The sequence below is a fragment of the Micrasema longulum genome, unplaced genomic scaffold (genome assembly GCF_059751315.1).
Source record: "Micrasema longulum isolate JH-2025_06_02 unplaced genomic scaffold, ASM5975131v1 h1tg002909l, whole genome shotgun sequence".
In the NCBI taxonomy this organism is placed as follows: Eukaryota; Metazoa; Arthropoda; class Insecta; order Trichoptera; family Brachycentridae; genus Micrasema; species Micrasema longulum.
This window is the reverse complement of record NW_028280028.1, coordinates 1-23,362: the sequence shown is the minus strand read 5'-3', so window position 1 is coordinate 23,362 and position 23,362 is coordinate 1. Positions and strand designations below refer to the sequence as shown.

The 23,362-nt window shown below is 33.3% G+C and overlaps 1 protein-coding gene across 1 annotated transcript in view; it reads right to left on the bottom strand.

The window, feature by feature from the left end:
- The window catches only part of LOC148271364 (uncharacterized), a gene marked incomplete at its 5' end in the record, with an annotated part of 31,648 nt that extends 9,250 nt beyond the window's left edge, over positions 1 to 22,398 (bottom strand). The window contains 12 exons of the mRNA XM_088241482.1: positions 1,122 to 1,285; positions 2,706 to 2,890; positions 4,206 to 4,320; positions 5,148 to 5,308; positions 6,312 to 6,391; positions 12,014 to 12,129; positions 16,490 to 16,592; positions 17,712 to 17,815; positions 19,626 to 19,727; positions 20,663 to 20,790; positions 20,913 to 21,005; positions 22,282 to 22,398. Of these exons, the coding sequence (XP_088097608.1) occupies positions 1,122 to 1,285; positions 2,706 to 2,890; positions 4,206 to 4,320; positions 5,148 to 5,308; positions 6,312 to 6,391; positions 12,014 to 12,129; positions 16,490 to 16,592; positions 17,712 to 17,815; positions 19,626 to 19,727; positions 20,663 to 20,790; positions 20,913 to 21,005; positions 22,282 to 22,398 (1,468 nt within the window). The remainder of the gene's footprint in view (positions 1 to 1,121; positions 1,286 to 2,705; positions 2,891 to 4,205; positions 4,321 to 5,147; positions 5,309 to 6,311; positions 6,392 to 12,013; positions 12,130 to 16,489; positions 16,593 to 17,711; positions 17,816 to 19,625; positions 19,728 to 20,662; positions 20,791 to 20,912; positions 21,006 to 22,281) is intronic.
- Positions 22,399 to 23,362: the final 964 nt, after the last annotated feature.

The window sequence follows — 23,362 nt, the reverse complement described above, 5'->3', positions numbered from 1 at the left end:
TAAAATAAAATAAATGTGACAAAATTGTTGAAATTCGTCTGTGTATCGAGTCTTAGCCAATCATCTTCAGAAACCTTAACTTGTTCTAATTGTCATAATATCTCGCTTTCTCTTTCGAACGTTCTGCGCATTAGAACATACACTAAATATGTCAAATACGCATCGTAATTCAAACGATGAATGCGGTAAAATGGTGGATAGGGAAACGATCGATGCGATCAATTTTTGTATGTTTTATATGAAATTATTTCGGAGTTGGAAGAAATAAACGACACATCCGGGAAAACGATTATTTGAGGAACGATAGATAGAGGTTTCACTGTATATGGAATAAATGGACATAAAAATCATTTTTAAAAAACCTTGAAAAATTAGGATTTTTTAAAAATTATTTTTAAAGGCGAAAATTTCAGTCTGTCATCTAAAAAAAATTTAAATTCTAGATACGCTTTTTCGAAAGGTGGACGACGAAACGTCTCCCCGATACTGTGCTAAAAAGACAACTGCGCATTGGACTAATTTTGCCAAACTAAAATCGACAAAATTGACATTTCACTGTCCCGTTTTCCGCAACCCAGATTAATGTTATACCAACCAACTAAATCGGTTATATCAATAAAAGTTTCAGCTCTTTAACTTCACTAAAATCAACATATGGAAGAATTGAAGAAATATGGATGTTTAAACATAGGCGAAATGGTGAATGTTGCACAGTGTGTAAAGTGGCTATAAATACCTAGACTTCCATATTCCCTTCTCTAAAATGTTCTCCGTCTCTGCTGTAATTTGTTAATGTTTTTCAATGTTTAGCATATTTTGACAGGTACGGGGTTCTTATTTGAAATGTCAGAAAAATTCATAGACTTGAAGTCGTGACGTCACGGGCAGTGTGATTTCAAAAATTAAAAAAAAAATCATATTGATGATAATACGATATATAAAAATACAAATAATTTCATTTTGGTTTAGTTTGATAGTCAAATAAAAAATATGTATTTTTTTTAATACCACTGAGCTTCTTCAGATGGAAGAGTTAAATCTGCTTAGTGCTACCAGTTTTCTAATAATAAGCAGCGTACCGTAAAATATTAATCGTTTTACGAATGAATCTCTGTGGTTACCTGTCGTCTCGGGCGCCGACGATCTGGAACCTCCTCAGCAGAAGGGACGCGTCCTGGCTGGCGCTCCGGGCGGGGGTGACGCTGCGCTGTTTCAGCACCAGGCTGTCTTCGAGCGTCTCCATGCCGCCGTTCTTCAGCACTTCGGGCCGCGGACTCGGCTGGCTCTGGGAAGAGAAACGGATGAATAGTAATCTGACTGGAAGAACGGAGGCAGCGCGATTATTAAACAGCAGCATTTTAACAGAGTGGTATAATGTGCCGAAGTTATCGATGCTCGCTTGGAAAAATAAAAAAAAATGTAATACTCGTATTTCAATAAAAAAGTAAAAGTACTTAGAAAAATTTATGTGTTTTTTATTGTTTTCTTTTATTTTGTACGCTTAAATAATGAAATTTATACCTTTAATGTGGATTCCACTACAAACTGAACCTTAAACGGTCATTCCTTGGTGCTTTGACCTTAATATAATTATAAATTAATATTTTTTCTGTGACAATATTACTAACCACGCAATATATGCTTTATTCTACACTATTTTATTACAATACTTGGACAAAAGTTTGTTTAATGTCAACACTTAGCAATGGCCGATTCCTTTTAAAATTTATTTGCCAAAAACAGCCACTTCGAACGCCACATGTCCAATGTGATACATAATATGTCAACGGTGTCCTATCACAGAAAAATAGTCCTTCCAAATACTATAGCCCTTAAAATGTAAGATGATTAGAATGACAGCTGTCAAACTCAAATCAATAGTGATGGGAAATTACCGATCACTGATCATGTACCGATCAAATCGATTTTATCAGTTTTTTCATGCAAACATGAAACTCTGTTTCCGAAAATTGATAAAAAAAAAACGTAAAAACAAACCTATTATAGTGTGTTGAATACAACTATTCACCAAAAATAAGACATTTATACTTTTTTCGTGAACATTATCAAACGAATTTTTTTTTATTCGATCAATTTGTCCCATCTCTAACGTTTTTGCAAAATGATGTAACCTTGTAAGAACGTCGTTAATAATTAGGTATATTTTAGTTTTTTTTAAGTTCTAAAGCTGATTTTATATATTGATGTTGATTTATATGTCGAGAATTGTTTAAAAAAATAAATTAACTTACCAAATACTAATGATTTTTCGTGTGTCAATATAAATCACTCCTTAGACGTTACTACAAAGTTATGTCGTCAGTTTTTCTGACAACTGTCATTCTAATCATCTTACATTTTAAGGACTATAGTTTCCAAATACAGAATCTTCAAATTATATTTTTAATCTGCAAGCTTGTTTTGATCAAGTCCATCAAATACTTGAAGATGGACATGTCAAAAGTAGGAATAATCGGCGTGCGTGCATGAGGAGATGTATGAATGTAGAGGAAGCGAGGTCTGTATGCCAAGATAGAGTGTTATGGCGTTCTATCCTCTCTGCCTACCCCTACGGGGAAACGGCGTGATGGTTTATTTTTGTTGTTGTTGTTTATTTTTAAATCATGTAATCAGCTTCCCCTGCCATTATAAGAAACAGTTCATAAAAGAAGACCTCATTTTTTCATGTTAATGAAATATTTTACCTTTTGTTGGCTCGGGCTGGGGGACTTCTCATTGTCTCTATTTTGTTCTCGGTTATTCTCTGTAGCGTCAAAGTAGACTGAGGGGTCGTCTATATTGGGGCTGTGGCCTCCGAGGGCCCCGTTGCTCAGCCCCACGCGGGGAGGGGATTTGCCCTTCTTGTCCAGAACGGTGGCTTGCATCTTGGCTGTGGAAACGACAATTGGGTAATGATTCTTTTTTAAATAAAAAATCCTGCGTTAAATTTTTGTTTAATTTTGCCCAACGAGCCGACGGGAAAATTAATAAACCACAATTCAGAGAAAACACCTCAAACTGCTTTTACAAAATACTACCTGTTGACGAAAAGCGGACTGTAGCAACAATTGAACGTAGTTATACGGAAAGCAGCCAGCCATAGAAAGGTGAAACTGAGATAATAGCCATTTTGTGAAAAGAGTGAATTATAAAATCTTCAATATCAATACATAGATGGCGTTCCAACTCGCTTGTGGATGGTTTCTCGATTAGTAACATATATACAAAAATCAAAAATGTTACCTGTGTGGATATTCGCTAATAAGCGGAATGGGGAATGTTGTAGTACCTACTTAAAGTGGCCACTTAACCCAGCCAATGACAGGTCATGAGCCCTGTAAACGCTCGAATATCCATAATCCTGAATTTGAAAAAATTCTACCTCATCTCTGTAGGGATATAAATAAAAAATTATAAAATCGACACAATAGTTTGAATGTTTTTGAATTTAACAAACGATAAACAATGAATACATAAGTTTTTTTTAATATATTACAAACAAGAATCTTATTGTGTATTTGACCAGTTTAAAAGATTTTTAAAGTACCATAAGATTTTTCTAGATTTTTGGGTGTTTTCTGCAAATTGAGAAATGCCATTATTGTGATCAACACCTTTTTCCGGAGGTGATTAATACAGTTTTTTATATGAAAGCGGTCTGGCTGTTTTCAGCAGAACATAGAATCGACCTTACTGCACCCGATAACATCAATATCGCATTTTTCCGAAATTGTGGACTGGCTGCTTTCTGCGTTCAAGTGATGGTATTAGAAGCAAACTTAGAAATCTCCACCAAAAACGGAAAATTAGTTATTGATGCCAAAATAAACTATGCATACCCACCTACCTAAATAATAGCGTAATTCAAAACCGTCTCTAAATCTTACAAAAACATATTTCAACTATACCACTTGACTCCGCAAACTTAACATTCTCCATTGAGCTGGTGAAGCGTAGTTAAAAATCTCACAATTATTTTTACAATTTTTTTGCAAATATCTCAGTAACTCCTTTAATGGAGATTTATAAGTTTGCTTCTTAAACCCTAATATTTATGTAATATGTATCTTTATATAAATAAATAAATGTTGCGTACATAAAACCACTTCAAATCACAAAAATCTGATTTGCCTTGTTTTCTCAAAATGGCGTCGCTTGGGTTAGTGCCTTTTGCCCGAAAAGCGATCAAACGACGTATTACTAACCAGAGTGCAGGGGTGAACTCGTGGGCGCCTGTATTCTGATCTCCAACCTTCCGCTGACGGTTGGTTGTTCGGCTGGCGCCGCCTCTTCAACCGGTTGTGTCGACAGAGCGATGGCCTGGAAACACAATTTTGTCCTAGTTTAAATTTTCTTCAGATGTATTTTATTTTAATTGTACCTGTATATATTATAAAGAAATGTTAACATATTACAACAGAGATGAAAAATATTTTAGAGAAGGTAATTTAGAAATCTAGGCATCTACAGGGCTTATGACCTGTCATTGGCTGGTTTAAGTGGCCACTTTACACACCGTGTAACATTCACCATTCTGCTCATATTTTAACATCTATATCCCTACAATTCTTTCATCTGTTGGTGTTTGTGAAGTTAAAGAGCTGAAACCTTTATTTATGCGGGTGAGATTCGTCTAATTGAATTATTTCACCTACATACTAGGCAACGCCTAAAAAAATTTATTTTTCAATTTCTATACTTCTTCATGGACCAGGTGGATTTATGAACAATATTTTGAGTTTGTACTAATTTTTGTAGACAAGGACTGGATTCAACATATTACAACAGAGATGAAGAACATTTTAGAGAATGGTGAATGTTACACAGTATTTAAAGTGGCCACTTAAACCAGCCAATGACAGGTCATAAGCCCTGTAAATGCCTAGACTTCTATATTGCCTTCTCTAAAATGTTCTTTAGCTTTGTTGTAATATGTCAAAATAATACTGATAATGCCAGATTCACGAGTCAAAAATCATTTACCAGCTAACTTTGACTCTTCATACTGCAAATATGAATATTACACAGTGTGCAGAGTGATCGCTTGACCCTGATCATAAGCTCTGTAAATGCCTAGACTACCAAATTCTCATCAGCTTCATCCCTGTTGCGAAAATCTCAAATTAAGAATTATGCATTGAACTTGCCGGCAAGCTTGAGAAGCGGATGCTGTGCCCTGCGGGAGGCGAGGGCGCCCCCGCTTCCGTGCGCACTCCCACGTTCCTCATGATGTCGACCCGGTATACTGTGTCGTCGAAGGCCGCCTGCTGCAGCAGGGGAGGCGACAGGCTCTGCCTCATGGTGGCACCTGCAACCAGAAAACATTTTTTTTACATTACAATGTCGGCAGTCTCGGGACCTTTTTGAGAAGGGAATATTATGTATAGTTCTGTGTGAAATAGAACGAGATGAGTGTTTTCCGGGTAAAAAATCTCACTGTTTGCTCCTGCTCTCCGCTTTGCCAGCTGGCTACCTTCTGAAGGCTGAAGATGTTGCAGAGGACCCCGGAGTATCGACCAGACGACGTGCCACGCAATCGGGCATCCTATTTTGAAATAGAGCAATCTCTTAATCTGTCTTCATTGGAGAGACGTAGAACTGAGATGGACCTTATATGCATTTTCAAAATACTCAATGCTTTAAGTGATGTCCCATCTCTGATGCAATCAATTTCTTTTCATGTTCCCAACCGTGTCACCAGAAGTCAAAATCTGCTATTTATAAAATCTTCTAAGAGCAACTTTGGTTTTTATGCCCCAATGTCCAGAATGTGTAGATTAGTCAATTCATCACACAACTTGGAATTCTTCAGGCTTTTCGTAGATCTCTTCGCGACTAAACAATGTGGGATGAAGTTGGATTGGCATGGTTTAGCTCAAAGTTTTAGGTCTTTCGTTTTTATGAATATATTGTATACAATTATTGTTTTGCCCTTGTTTGTCTTTGCTAAATAGTTTTATGTTATTTTTGTTCAGTTTCTTGCATTTATGTTTCTTCATGTAACTGTTGTAATTGGCTGAGGCCGTATATATAATAAATAAATAAATCTATTGGCGGTCTTTACTGAGAATTTTGGGATTAGGAAACATGTGGTTTTAACAGGATGGATCAACGGCGCATACTGCACGAGCCACAACCAATATTACGGACTATCTCTTAGTTCTAATAACGAGAAAACCCTTTTAATACCCTTTCATCACTCTAATTTTCTTGCCTGCTCTTTCACAATAGTAGCTGCTCGATTGTGGAATAATCTACCCACTAGTGCCAGAGACCCCTTCTTTATTTGCAAGATTTGAATGGAAAATTACCCAAATCCGGTAGACTCCAACATCTTGGTAATTTGACTTGAAGTTCTGGATAATCCTCTATTCCAGCAATGTTGAGACATCTGAAAAAAGAAACATCGATGAGATCATTTTAGTCAAAACAGAGGTAAGCTAAGGATTATATCGTGCCCGAACGTTGGCTTTCTTACTATTAGCTTGAAAAAGACTTTTCATTAATAAGTACCTAGGTACTTTTTTGTGATTGAATTCCAAAGCTAAAGATTGTTAATATTTAAATAATGAATTTAAGTAGGTACCTAGCTACTTGTTTATGGTTGAATTCCAAAACATAAAATAAATATTTTTTCAAATTTTTTCAAATATGGCATTCTTTTTGCAAACGTCAAACTCCGGTTGTCTCACCAACAAAGGGGTGTACTTGTGTAGGAATACGATTTTTAAAAATGTATTGAATTTAATATTATTTTAATGCTACCAAAAATCCAGTAAAAATAAATACATGGGTAAAATTATAAGAATTTAAGGCAAGAATCTGATTGAGATCCACAAAAAACAAATGCTGTTTGTAAACGTTCAAAAACAAATTTTTTTTATACACAAAAAAAACAACATCTTTTCATTTTTTGGCAAATGCATTCTCCTCGAACGCAACCCTGGTAGATCGATGAATAAAACATTTATGCTCCTAACTTCTTTTTTACATATTCGATGAAAGATTTTAATATCTACGAACATGCACAGCGCAAAGATCTATATTTCTCTGAAAACAGCATGTAAATCGGTTAAGCCGTTTAGGAGGAGTACGGTGACATCACATGTTCAGAGGTATTATATATATATATAAAGATATGTATTGTATTTAAATGACGTTTAATTATGTAAGGTCATCGACCCTTAATTGGGTCAAGGTCATTACATCATCGTTGGCCACGGGTGACAATTCATCATTTCAGTTGTGAAAGGAATAAGGAAGAAGAAGAATAGATAAAGAAGAGGTAGCCGAACTTTTTAAAAAGCAAGGGTGCCTATCCTTAAATGCTATTCTATGGCTCAAATTTGTTACTAGATATCGATTTGATAGTAACTACCAGAAAAGGTATTTACATACACATAATACAAGTCTAGCACGACGTGAAGGCTTGTCAGTACCGAGGTTTGTAAACAAAGAACACTTCATTATACAATTCCTAAAATTTTCAATAAGATTCCTAAGCAGATCTTAAAAGAAAATGTTGACAAAACTTATAAGAAAAAAATCATTAAATGGCTAATATATAACAAGGCTTTATATTCATTATTATTTTATGTTAACAGTCATCTATTTGAATTTTGTGAAAAAAATATGTATGCTTTTAGTTCTTAATAATGTTTATATTACTTTTTAAATTTATATAATTTCTCTAACGTTTTTCTTTGTAAAGGAAAAATAAGAAACCTGCTGACAAGCCAGTTTTGCGGTTTAGTGGGTTTCATTATTTTTCTTTTTATATTTTCTGTTCATGTTTACCTTCTTAAATAAATATCATATAAGATTCAATTCAATTTTTCAATTTTTTTATTTCACAAACCCTTACATACGAGATACTAACCCTAGTTAAGACTGGCAATGATACAACAAAATAAATAAATAAATTTATATATGTATATATATATATATACATATATAGATATAGGATATGTGCGCTGTCATTTGGGTGAATTAAAAAATACTTGAGCGAGTGATCGTGGATAACCTTGCTGTCGCTTCTTGATACCACGCCATACACATACAACTTGCATCTATCTTAGTACGGGTTTACCTACATAGAGATGCAACAAAAAATTAATATTGGAAAATATGTATAGTACATTGTACTGTACTGTAAAAATGATTTCAATAAAAACAAACTTCTTTGAACAGCATCACTATCGTCCTTAAAATATAGCCTGATTAAAATGACAGCTGCCAAACTAATGTCAATAGTGATGGGAAATTACTAATCACTGATCATGTACTGATCAAATCGATTTTATCAGTTTTTTCATGCAAACATGAAGCTCTGTTTTCGAAAATTGATATAAAAACACAAAAACACGCCTATTATAGTGTGTTTAAGACAATTATTCACCAAAAAATAAGACATTTATACTTTTTTCATGAACAACATCAAATGAATTATTTTTTATTCAATCAATTTACATTGATCAATTTGTCCCATCTCTAACGTTTTTGCAAAATGATGTAACCTTGTAAGAACGTCATTAATAATTAGGTTTATTTTGGTTTTTCTAAAGTTTTAAAGCTGATTTTATATATTTATGTTGATTTATATGTCAAGCATTGTATTAAAAAAATAAATTAACTCGCCAGATACTAATGATTTTTCGTGTGTCATATAAATGACTCCTTAGACGTTACTACAAAGTTATGTCGTCACTTTTGCTGACAGCTGTCATTCTAATCAAGATATATTTTAAGGACCATAGTTCATCCAAATCAACCAATTGTGATAGATTTTTGGTTTAAGAGAAGCCAATTTGCCAATCAGCAGAACTCAACGAAGAGAACTTGTGACGTCATAATTACAGGACTTAAAAAACCACAGCGCAGATAATACTGATACATAAAAATATTTTTAAAAAAAAATTGGCTTAGTTTGAGAGTCTACTAATTTTTTTATTTTTTTTATGTACTGAACGTCTATTACATAATGCCTCATGGATTAGGTGTACTTTTTCACATACATAATTTTTGTAGAATATTTTTTTTAATAAAATAAATACGAGGGTATTTTTTTGCGTTTATTGTAAAAAATATAAAAATGGGGGTCTTATATTTAACATAACCTATAGATACAATAGAAAATCTTTAACACAATATAAAAAATCTCATTCGTTCAACTGGACAAGCACCTTCTTTAATTCTCTGAAGCTATGTTTAAATTAAAAAATAAACAATAATACTATGTGATAAGAATAACGCAGTTCTCTGTCAGATTTAAAATTGACACTTAAAATGCATTATTTATTTATTTATATATACGCCCATTGGGCATTTTTAAGGACATATTTATACATAGATTATTATAAAGGAAAGTAGAAAGACACATTGGTATATAGTAGACTTGGTGGGAGTGGAAGCGGGAGAGAGGTGTTTATAATTGAAGTTGATTCAGTGATCGTTTGAAAGAAGATAACTTGTTATCAAAGAAATCAAGACTGGTATGTTTGTTGGCAGACCTAAGAATTCTGGGCACAGGGGAATGAAAACCATAGTTAGTTCTATGGATATCGGTATGAAAGAGTAAGTTTTAATTTTATTTAATTTTACTGAGCTCAGTAGTTCAGACGCATCAAAGAGTGAGGTGAGAATTTTAAATAGGCCTAGAAGATCTTGAAGAGACGGTCTTGAAGAGAAGATATATTTAAGGTAGTTTCTAACTCATTATACGTATATTGGTCTCTGGATAAGCCCAACCTCCAGCCTATCTTTCTCCAAAATCGACGTTGAACTGATTCAATATTCTTGATGTGAACATCATAATATGGAGACCAGATAACAGAGGAATACTCTAGGTGTGGGCGAACTAGGGAACAGAAGAGAGTTTTAAGGGTATTGATATTTTTGAAGTCAGTTGTGCTTCTGTTAATAAATTTAAGGAGTTTTAAGGATTTATTGATAACATGTTCAATATGAATTGTAAAAGAAAGTTTAGTGTCAAGTATAATACGTAAATCTCGTATACAAGACACAGATGATAATGTTTCATCGTTCAGTGAGTAGTCGTATGTGATTGGGTTTTCCAGACGAAAAATCTCATAACCTTGCACTTACTTAAGTTGAGATGTAGATTATTGGATGAGCACCAGGTGCTAAAAGACAGTAAATCAGATTGTAATAGTGAACAATCGGAAGGGCTATTATGTAACTTAGAAGACAATATAATTATCCCCTCCTTATCCTCTCTTCATACATCCTTGCCCTAATCCCACCCCATTTACAATAACTGTTCATTTTTAAAAAAAGTACCGTCTTTAAAAATTAAATAATATATATATGAAAATGACATTTTTATATGTATAAACTTACAGTAAAACCCCTGTGTTACGTTTTTCAAGGGAGCAACTAAAAGTGTTAAATTGAGGAAAACGGAAATGAAAAACTGCAGAAGAAAAATTGTAAAACTTTCACCAACAAGCTACAAAAAGTGGCTTGGTGGGATTTTGGTTTTAGTAAAAATATAACAAGTGAAATTTTTTTTAAATTGTAAAAGTGTATAATTATGCTATTAAATAAATAAATAAAAAAATTAAAAAAAAAATAAAAAATTAGGGATTATTCATATTTACTTATTTTTTCACTCAATAAATACCGGTGTTTCTTTTTATTGAATTTAAAAAAAACATGTTTAATTAATTTTACGTGGGTACTTAACCTTAAAAACACGAAAATAGAAATTCCAATGCATAAAATGATTTTTTCCCTAAATATTGGGAAGTTTTATTTTTATGGCATCACTTTTTTTAGTATGGCAACACAGAATTTCAAATGCCATTTACATCGCGGAAAAGCTGTTTACACTTTTATGATAACTGTTTAAACAATCTTCGTTCCAAATTATACGTTTATGATTCATATCATTAAATTGCAGCGCTTTCATACTTGTTTATAACTTCAAATAATATTTCTAAAAATTAGACACTCAATAAAAAAGGTCAATTACACTGAATCTACTTTGAATTTAGTTTGAGACAACAATTTACGCATTTTTTTATTAACCTTGATTTTATTCACCATTTTGGGCAAACGCCGCGGCGTGTGGGTCGGCGTCTTTTGACGGATCAAATGAGTTTTGAAAAAATTTCAACGTAAAACCGGGGTTATAAAAAATGTTAATTGGGGGAATATTTGAATAAGAATGTGTGGAAAAAAATGGGACCTAAACATTTCAGCGTAAAAAACGGGAAAATTGAGGTACGTAAAAATGAGATTTTACTGTATAATCCTACTAATGCAAAAGTGTATTAGACTGTTTGTTTGTGTTTTCTTCACGTCGAAACGGAGCTGCCGAGCAATGTTATTTTTTGCACAGAGGTAACTGGCGAGTTGAGAAGTGTAATAACCCAAAAAATATATCACTCCCTCAGGAAAATTCTTAGTACAAAAATAAATAATTCTTCTTTCAGGTCGCAACGGAGAGACGGATTGATTTGATTTTTTGCGTAGAGATAGGCAGAGATCTGAAAAATGTCACAAGCTACTTTTTATCCTGAAAAAAATATCTCTCTTGGAAAAATTTTGGAAAATGAATTAATATTGAAATAGAATAATGATGCTACGTCGTCTTAGACGTTAGTTAGGATTACTGTTTTTTTGCACAGCGATAGTTAGGGGGACTGGCAATCGAAACAGGCTACTTTTTATCCCGAAAAAATATATCTCCATCAAAATTAATTAATTAACTATTTTCTCTTGTAATCTAATAAAAGCTTGTAATAACAATATATTTAAAAATAATTTTGAGCATATTTTCCTTACCTATTTAGTAAAAATATTTATAAAATTATTATTTGATTTATTTTGCCAATCAACAAATTAAAGAACCTCAATTTGCCTGTCACTTGTTTCTAGAATTAAGTTAATTTTGACGATTGAAAGAATGGTATAAATAAAAAGGGAACTACACGTAGACGGATGGATAATTGAATGTTGGCAGTTGCGATTTCACTTTTGCGCTACGAACCTTATTTTGACAGTTTCCTGCTTGAACGGTTTGGTCTTGAGTGAAGTCTTCAGTTCTCCTTCTTGTATCCTATGCAGTTGGCCATTCGAGGGGGGCTTTCCGCTAATGGCCACGTGCTTCTGAAAATAAAAACAAATAAAGTTATAATAAAATTATACGATATTTTAAAATAGAGCGATCTCTCAATGTGTCTTCATCGGAGAAACGTAGAACGGAGATGGACCTTGTATGCATTTTCAAAATACTTAATGCTATAAGTGATGTCCCATCTCTGATGCAATCTCTGAAACATTTTACTATACTACTTTTAAGAAAAAGCCAAACAGTCATGTTCAGTCTTTTACCTTTGTGCATTTGAAGACGAATTTATGCCAAACTATTCAAAAATTAACACTCATCCATACTGTACAATATCTGTACCTTAAAGCTGAAATGCAAGATGCCACATTTGGTAAATTGTTCAAGAGAGCGGATTGAAGTTGTAAAACTGTTTCAAATGTATCTCTCAAAGTAAAAACACAATTTATTGCTGTTTTTTTGGATTTATAAGCTTTCGATAAGAATGTTTGAGAAAAAAAATATTTAAAATATGGACTATCAAATAACGATGGGGCTTTGATGTTTTTTGTTCTAACAGCCCGGCCTGCGCCCTGATTCCACCTCAGATTTGAGTATAAAAAGTAATGTAGAATATTGAATAAAAAACAATGTATTTATAAAACTTTCTTTAGGCAAAAACATCAAATTACGTGCCATTAATTAAAACATTAATTATTCATGAAAATAACAGGTATACATCAATTTAATGACATGATATTAATAGCGATAAAACAGTAATTGAAAGTAAACAGTATGTGAAAAAAAGCAAAGTAAAATAATTAAATTAACGGCAAAAGAAATGACATAATTTTTAATTTATGGGAAGATTAAAAAGTAGTATTCTTATATACAAAACAATAATATGTCCACACATAAATTACTGTTCTTCCATTTTTTTTTATGTAATGAACAAGAAATTAAAAATATACAAATTCTTCAAAATAAGGCGAAAAGAAACATCTATTCTAATGTAGAAAGAATACACAAAGAAATCGGCTCACTACATTATCTCAGTTTATATCACGTCTGAAGAAACATCTCCTTTCTCTTCCTTAACCTCTCCTACTTTCCTCTTTCCTCCTTTTTCCCTTTTCTCATTGAGTAATAGTATTGATTCAAGGTAATTTATATATCTTTAGCTTCTTTTATTTTCTATTGAATGTTTTAACTTGAATTATAAAAATAAAAACTTTTATTTTATTTGTTGGTGGGAAGAAATTGTAAAATTAAAATTATGTACAAAAAGTTATAAAAACAAAATTTAAAAAATTGATATTCAAAATTTAGGTCATTTTCCCACTTCACGTGGAATGCCTCAGTTATTATTTTTATTTGAAAAAAATTCCATCAAAATAACAATATTCTGAGCATGAAAACTAACAGCAGAACAAACGTAGTTTAATCTGATATTAATACCGAGTCAACTATATTTTTACTTCAAATTGTACGTTGTTAAAGTTTTTTGATTTGATAAACTGTCAGATACTCACAGTTACCTTGGTTAATTAGTAAATAAATTGCATATAAACATACTGCGTTGGATCCATAGGTAATGTTAACCATCCTTGCGTGTTTTTTTAGAGAAACTAACTATTTATGCCACACATTTCAATGCCACGCTCCCGGCTAATGAGTGTTCCTCAGTATATTTAACTCAACCTCCAAACCTCTGCCAAATTGTAACGGCCGCTGGACAAAACACGCGGGCTATTACAATACGAGAGAAATGAAATATTTACACATGTTTGTAAGAACTTGTATGAAGGTGTCGACCACTTATTGTTTGATCTAAATTTAAAATTATGAAACAACTTTGTTTTTAATCACTTATTTTACAGCAGAATTAACTGCCGGGAATTCTGCTTTCGGAGAATCACTTAATTACCCCCGGGCCCGGGGACATGGCTTTCGAAGGAATTACCAACCAGCGGCCCTGTCATAGTTTTAATAAAATTTCAATACAAATAACTAAAAACTATTAAAAATAATACATCAATAAATAAATTTAAATTTCATTCCCACACGAACATGTACCCTCTCCCACATTAACATACACATGAATACAAACGTCACACACATTCAATTACGTTAACTCTTTTCTTATATATTATGTGTCATTAGATTTCCAGTGGATTTTATTAATTGGCTTAAGTATTGTTAATATTTTTCTACTTATTTTGTTTATGTATTAGCTGTAAAAATCCCAAATAAAATAAAATAATCTAAAGGAATTTTTTGAACACGTGTAAAAACAACATTAAATTTTAATTAGTATAAATGTATTATTGTTTTATGTTTTTTCTTTATACATCCTATGTTTTTATTTTTCTTTCTCAGGTAATCGTATTTAAAATTATATAAACTCTTATAAATAAACAACTAAAACAGTGTAAGTCACTCTCCAAGCACAAGAGTTAGTCTCTTTTTTTGGAGAGTTACAGTGATAACATTTACTAGATGTGTAAAAGTAGATATGTTTAGAATTTTACAAAAACATGTACTTTTTATGAAATTTATGAATAAAAAAATAAAAAATAAAAACATATAAAGAGACCCCTGAAACATTATATATACAGGCAGTCATACTTGCTACCTAGATAGATTCATGCTCATTCGGTCGTACAGAGAAAGTGGGCACTACTGACTTTGCAACAATAACCGATGAACCAGCCATACAGTCTGTTTGTATAATATACTCATGTAAAGGTCTATTTACTTTTATTTTTACAACTTTTCTTCTATACTTCACTGTTTAACTAGTAATCTTTTATTCTTTTTTTACTATACATGATTTTGATTGAGTTTAGCTATTACTACTAACTGTGTTTTCTTTCTATTAAATTATATTGGTACGTTAGTTATAATAGTAAATAAATCAATATAATTCAAATACATTTTCATCAGATGAAATAAATTAAATGATACTCTAAATTATAGTCCTTAAAAAACAGCTCGATTAGAATGACAGTTGTCAGCAAAAGTGACAACATAACTTTGTAGTAACGTCTAAGTAATGATTTCTTTTATTTTTTTTTTACAATAAACGTAAGTGATAAAACAGAGTATTAAAAAATAAAGCATAATTACATAGCAATGAAATACATATTAATAGTAAAAATAGTAAACAAAAAAATCCCACAAAGGCATGGCCTGTTCGTGGGTATACAAGAAAATGTTAATGAATTTTTGCTCCTATAATAAATAATGGCGGCCTCCGTGGTGTAGTGGTCAAGACACTTGACTCACGCTCGGAAGGTTCCGGGTTCGATTCCCAGTGAGAACACAAAAATCAAAATGAATTTTTCTCAAGCCTGGGTGTTCTGTGATGTAATTCAGCACTGTAATTGGTCCTACTGGCCTGTAGTGGTGCAAAAATAAATGAAAATGAAATGAAATAATATTTTTGTGTAACATAAGACAGAAAAAATAAAATATTCTGTAAAAGATAATATGGTTTATTTTTTTTTAGTAATTAAAAAAGGAAACAAAAAATATTTTTAAAAAACACAAAAATATTCCTTATTATTAAAGGGCAACAAAATAAATAATAGAAAAAAAGAGTTCATATATATTGACACACGAAAAATCATTCGTATCTGGCATGTTAATGAATTTTTTTAATACAATGCTTGACATATATAAATCAACAAAAATATATAAAATCAGCTTTAAAACTAAAAAAAACTAAAATAAACCTAATTATTAACGATGTTCTTACAAGGTTACGTTTTTTTGCAAAAATGTTAGAGATGAGACAAATTGATCAACGTAAATCGATCGAATAAAATATAATTCATTTGTTGTTATTCATGAAAAACGTATAAATGTCTTGGTGTACAATTGTCTTATACCCGTATGCAGAGACAAAACTTAAGGTGAGGAAAGTACATTCTAATTTCAAATGCAGAGAATAACCCGAAGGTGAAGACAATAGAATGTACTTTCCTCACCTTAAGGTTTGTCTCTGCATACGGGTATTAAACACACTAAAATAGACTTGTTTTTGTGTTTTTATATTATAATTTTCGGAAACAGAGTTTCATGTTTGCATGAAAAATCTGATAAATCAATTTGATCGGTACATGATCAGTGATCGGTACATGATCAGTGATCGGTAATTTCCCACCACTAGTGACATTAGTTTGACAGCTATCATTTTAAACAAGCTAAATTTAAAGGACTATAGTGGCCGACAGAGGTTTTGGTATCAGCCAATAAAACGAGTTTCGTATTCGGTTTTGGTGTTGGTTTCGAACCGAAACTTCGGTCAATCACTAATAACATGTTTATTTTTGATACTTTTTATGAAATTTGAAAAAAAAACAGACACAACTTACGTTAACACTTAATTAATACAAGGCACAAGTGAAAACTTACCACAATGCCATTAGCGGTGTTTATAACGGGCTGATGGACTTCTGTGGGGGGGTTTTTGCCATGTTCGTCCGAGGACTGTGTCGTGTTGTGTGTGGGAGCATCTCTGTTGGAAATAAATATTTGTTTATAAATGGAGACCCATAGAATTACTTATTTATTATATATACCGCCATAGAATTAAGAATAGTCCATCAAACAGAAGGCGACTGAACTACTGATAAATGAGTAGGTTTATGTTTTGACCCATAAGTTTCTTTGTAGACGTCGCTCAGTATGCAACTCCTGATTTGAATTCAACTATGCCGGGTTGTGTCTTTTTAAAGTGTAGAAATACTGCTAGGATCTTAAAGAAACGGGATATGATCACATTTCATGTGTACTTAGCAAAAGAATGTGTAAGTAGCAAATGAATTACTTAAAAATTTAATTATTTTTCCATTTGTCAGATTGTCGAAGATACAAAATGAACATTTCGTTAGTGTTGCCAGGGTAGTAATTTTTTTCACCATACTTTACTCATCTAATGAGAGAACTAATGAAAATTGGACCTCGGATTAAACTACTCTGTGGTGGACACTTGACCGACATTATCTTTAAAACATCAAATATTATTTAACATGATATAAAAATATCAGTTTTATGTAAAATAAAATTTGTTTTATATTTTAAGCTTAAGGTTCATTAATTCAATTACTCTTATTAAATAACCCTTTACTTATCTACTCTGTTTTGTCAATCAATATTTCCGCATGCACAATAAAATTTTAGAGAAATTAACAGATTGCTTTTTTTTAACCTTAAATTTGTGTTATAATTATATTTTTTCCCATCGTGCAACATTATGCGGCGACATCACTAATGCGCGCGGCGAAAGTGGGGCATAGTGGGGGGATTATTGGACACAGTCCGATTTATTCAATTATGATTCTACGCTCCTTCTGGACTATTCTTAATTCTATGTATACGGCCTTAGCCAATTACAACAGTTACACAAAGATAAAAAAAAAAAAAAAATTTATTAGGTACACCTATTGGTACGCGTGAGATAAAAAGCATCTTGACCAGTGTTATCTTCCCAGACAAGAAAGAATTTTACACTCTCATTTAGTAGTTGGGTTTCTTCTTCTGTCCAAATTCCCTTTCATCGTGAGACCCATAGTGTTGTGTAGCGAAAAGGAAGATAAATAAAAAAAAAGGAAAATTAAAAATTCAGAAAAATTACCTGCTAGTGGCGTGATGAGGGACGGGATGCGAACTGGTGACAACGACTTGGTGGTGTTTGCTCTTTTCTCGCTCGGCCGCCATCGACAACCTGTGGTCGGGGGACTGAAATAAAGAAATAAATAAAACTTAGGAGTTAAAAACTATTTACATACCTGTCTGTGTCCGGGCGGGTGAAGAATATTTACATAAATATGAAAAATAATTTGTGGAAGGGATGTTAGTCAGAGAAATTAAGGAGTAAAAAATAAGTTTTGCAGTCTAGCCCTGAACACCGTGTATAAGAATACTTTCTAGTGTTTTATATCATCAGAACAAACGTATCGAACTATTTCAAAGATGGTGAACGGTAAATATACCTTTAAAATTATTTATTATTTAATTTGCTTTTTATTATTAATTTTCATTAAAAAATATTCAGAAAAAACAAATGTTTTTTCAAAAATAATTACACCAACAACAACAAACCATCACGCCGTTTCTCCGTAGGGTTAGGCAGAGAGGATAGAACGCCATATCACTCTATCTTTGCATACAGACCTCGCTTCCTCTACATTGACTACTATTGTAATGGTATACTATTGTAATTGGTCAACTATTGTAATGGTATCTACGTAGGTCTACCGATGAATAAAATGACTCGCCTACAGGCTGTACTGAATGCCGCAGCGAGACTTATTTTTGGAATCTCTAAATTCAGTCATATCACTCCACTACTTCGGGAATTGCACTGGCTACGTTTTCCACAGAGGGTGGAATACAAACTCTGTTGGCTTATGTATATGTCACTGCACAACTCTGCTCCAGAATATCTAAGGGAACTCTGCATTCCAGATGAACTAGCTGACAGACGTCTTACGCTTAGATCAGCTACATCTACGTCGAAAGGAAAAGTTATTATACCTCTACGCAAACAGCGCACTAAATTCGGCGAACGTGCATTTGCGGTCGCAGGCCCTACGGCATGGAATGCTCTCCCAGCAGAAATCCGAAACTGTGAGAGTGAAGTGATATTTCGGAAGAAACTTAAAACCCGCTTGTTCTCTAAATCATTTGAATAAATTCTTAGCATGTGGTGGAAAAGTAATATGAAAAAGTACATTATTTTTCTTAAATTAAAAAGTTAAAATTAAATTTATATCTTTATATAATCACTTTGTAAAGCGCCCTTGAGGTATTATACTACGAAAATGGCGCTATATAAGTTATCCATAATTATTTATTTATTTATTAATGAAATCATACAGTCTTTATATAAAACAAGGTACAAAAGAACAATTTTAAAAAGTAAGACCAATTACAGATTTCACACTAATGAATGCAGGAGGAGAGGGGAAAAATAATTTAATTCTAAAAAAGTAAAAATAAAAATATTACATAAAAAGTTCATAAAAAGGAGAAGACATTGTAAAGCTACTCTACTTTCCTCCCTCTCTCTCTGCTTCCATGAACATTTCAATTTAAACAATATTTTGAACAATAAATTATTCGATGCAGGTAGTAGATGTAGGTAAGTATAAATTAAGAGTTGAAATCAAATGATTAAAATTAAAAGTAAAAGTTAAAATTAAAATGAAAAGTTTAAATTAAAAGTTAAAATTAAGAATTAAAATTAAAAAGTTAAAATTGAAAGACAAAATTAAATTATTATTATTAAAAGACACCCAGGCCTGCTTCTCACGATTGCGGAGGGCGTGTGCGAGGGCACAAATTACAGAGGACGACCCCGTTTAAGCTGCATGGACCAGATTATCTCCGACGTGCGTTGTAGCGGGAACGCCGAGTTGAGGAGACGAGCGGAGCAAACCGATCGCACAGTTTGTGACCCGCGGAGAAGACTCAAATCTAGCGATAGAACAGCATTGCCGGGTTTAGCTCGTATGTCAATAAAATTAAATTAAATCATATATTTTACCTGTAATTGCTCTTGTTTCCATTCATTATCCGTGGTCTCCTCGGAATCATCGAATTGGGACTTCCATTGGGAGGCTAAAGTCAGCGCACCTCCCTTTGTGACCTGCAGAAAAGTACGCCAGATATTATCATACAAGTGCATAACCACAAAGTAATAATGTGCTAGGGGGATAGCCATGTAATCAATCTTTTGGTGACTTGCGAGAGTTTTTTTTCTTTCTTCAAATTTTTCTATGTATCGCATTATCATCACTATGATTTTTTTATTTTTGAAGCAATGAGCCAATGAAATTAACAAGTATTGTAATTTTCGAAGCAGTAAGCCTGCAAAATTATTGAGCTTTTATATTTGTTGCAACAGAGAGGGAAAACATTATTGAGAAAGGAATATGAAAGTCTAGGCATTTACAGGGCTTATGACCTGTCATTGGCTAGTTTTTTTTTTTAATTTAAATTTTTTTGTTTTTTTACAATAAACATAATAATAAAACAGAGTATTAAAAAAAATAAAGCATAATTACATATCAATGAAATACATATTAATAGAAAAATAGTAAACAAAAAAATCCCACAAAGGCATGTCCTGTTTGTGGGTATACAAGAAAATGTTAATGAATTTTTGCTCCTATAATAAATAATGGACAGTTATAATATTTTTGTATAACATAAGAAAGAAAAAATAAAATATTCTGTAAAAGATAATATGGTATTTTTTTAAGTGGCCACTTTCCACACTGTGTAACATTCACCATTCTGCCCATGTTTGAACATCCACATTTCCTCAACTCTTTTATCTGTTGACTTTTGTGAAGTAGTACTTTTGTAAAGTGGCCGCTTAAACCAGCCAATGACAGGCCATAAGCCCTAGATTCATATCCCCTTCTCAATCATATTTTCCCTCTTCGTTGCAACAAATTTAAATGCGAATAACTCCCTAGGGAGGAAATCCAGCCAGTCTGCAAGCATTTGTACATACTCAAAACATTATTGAAATTCATGAGATTTGTAATTTTTGAAGCAATGAGCCAACGAAATTACCTGCTGCAGGGCCGATACGTTCTCGTCGTCGATTACGGCAAACTGCGTCAAGCTTTGGTCGGCGCGGCAAATGGGTTTGCTGCTGATGCCTGACGTTCCACCTGACCCTGGCCGTACTCCGCGGCGTCCTGGCGACAAAGATGTAAAATGTGTATAAATAATGAAAAAAAATATCGTCTTGTTTTAATACGCCTCATTTATTGAAATGTTCTACCACAAATTTCATGCTTTAAATATAAATAGTAATTACCTCTTCGTTGAATTTCGCCACCGCTCTGCTGTCGAAGTTCATACGAATAAAGGCTATCTACTTCTGTAACTATTCTGGGACTTGCCGATTCACCTAAGGAAAAAACGTAAGTGTTTATTTTCGGCAGTCTATCAACAAACAGTGGAGAGCGGTAAAAATCAAAACTACATGTGATTTTTATGCTTCCAAAACTCAAATTTATGTATAATAAAAATAATAAAGATACGTATACAGTAAAATCTCACTTTACGTTCCCCGTTTTTACATTTTCCCGCTTTTTACACCGAAATGTTCAGGACCCATTTTTTTCATACATTCTCATACAAATATTCCCCCCAATTAACGTTTTTACATTTTTATCACCCCGGTTTTACGCTTAATAATTTTCGGAATTCATTTGATGTGTCAAAATAGCCGAAATTCCGTCTTAATAATGATGCCGCGGCCCGCGCGCCACCGCGTGTGCCCGCGAATGAAGAATAAAAACAGGTTAACAACTAATAAAAGATAAATTATTGGCTTAACCTAAATTCAAGGCAGGTGCAGTGTAATTGACCTTTTTGTTTAAGTGTCTTCCTTTAGGGTTAGTCTTAGTTTTCATTTGAACAAAAACGTCATATCGACTTGTACAGTAGGCCTTGGACTTGTACAAATCATAATACGCAGTTGACAAACGTTTAGAAAAAATAAAGTTGTAATATCATCAAATTGCAATGTTTAAAACATAATAGAAATATTTAAAGTTGTAAAAAAGATGTTTTAAAAAGTTGTCATAAAAGTGGAAATAATTTTGCCGCAATCTATGACAGTTGTTTTTAGTGATGCCATAGAAAAAAAGTGATACCGTATAAATAAAATTTCCCAACATTTAGGGCAAAATTTTAGGCTATTATATGCAAATTCAACATTCTATTTTCAGTTTTTTTATTTACACATAAAATAATTTTAACATGCTGTTTTTAAATCAAATAAAAAAACAGATAACATAATATTGTTTGAAAAATATAAAAATAATTTTAGTGACATCATTGAAAATAAATTATTGACAATTTCCACTTATCACCGTTTTTACAACTTTTCTGGAAGTATACGTACACTATAGTGTAGCAAATCAATTTTATTTTTTTGTAATTCTCATTTTTTCCATACATTTTTCATTTCCTCACTTTAGTGTTTTCCTCAGCTTTACACTTTTTTTTCTTGCTCCCTTGAAAAACGTAAAATGGGGGTTTTACTGTATATGTATTTGATTTTTTGTCCTAGTTTTAATTTTCTTAAGTAGTATTTTATTTTAATTGTATCTGTACATAATTTTTTTTAGTTTTTAGTTTGTAAATATATTTTTTTTAAATAATGTGTCTTAACGCACCTGCGGTTGTGCAAACGGCGAGGTCTTGTACGCAAGTCGGGGGCGCGGTCACAACCCTCAGGCGGCCCAGGGTGGCACCGCTGTGCTGGCCCGAGGGGGTAGCCCTGTCTCCGGAGCCTAGAATAAACAAACATTGTGAGAAAAATCATATTTAATTTTTGGGCACCCGTGGGGTTCTAGCAGTATTGCGCATAACGACGAGAGCAACGTCCCACAGTAAATTAACATTGTGATATGAAGAACAAAGGAATGTGGCCTATAAAGACCACAGAGGGTGGTAATGCCAAGTCAGTCCAAACAAGTCAACCCAGTTGACAGTCAACAAGTTCCAGCATGTAATCCAAGTGCTGTATCTTATTTGACATGCAATAAATACACATTGGAACATCAACATCACCTCTTCTGTCCATCACCAACCTTAGCAGGATCACCACCACACCCAAACCCCTCATCACAATGGCGCCACAGCCCGTTGTGGGCCCTGACCTCTTCCAGACCTGTCCCCATTCCTCCCTGCACCCTGTGACTCTTCTCCAGTTTGTCAGGCCAATAGCTCTAATGTCACTTTCCACACTATCTAGTCATCTTAATTTTAGCCTCCCTTTGCTTCGTCTCCCTTCCGGAGAGGTATAAAGAAACTTTTTTGGGGTAAGGTTATCATTTATTGTGTGCACATGGCTCGACCATTGTAATCTTCTTTTTTTAACGAATTGTGCAATGTTGGGTTCGCCATACAGTCAGAGATTCATGATTAAATCTTCTCCTCCACGCTCCGTTTTGGTTGACCGCACCAAATACAACACCTTCTTTGCAGTCTCAATCCTGGGGATTGGTCTGCAGCAAAGTCCTGCATCTCGTCGTCCGTTGGTCTCTATTCTTTGCAGCCCTCTCCAGCTCGACGTATGAGGCGCAGTTCAAATCCTCGCACACTTGCTCCAAATACCCCCGTCGGGGGCGCCCTCTGTAATTTGTCACCTCAGCCATTCCCTCTATTATTTCATGCAGGAGACCCTCATGGCATATAATGCCTCGCGTCTCTGAGATGGTTTTGATTAGGTGCCTCCCTTCTTTGATTCTGTTA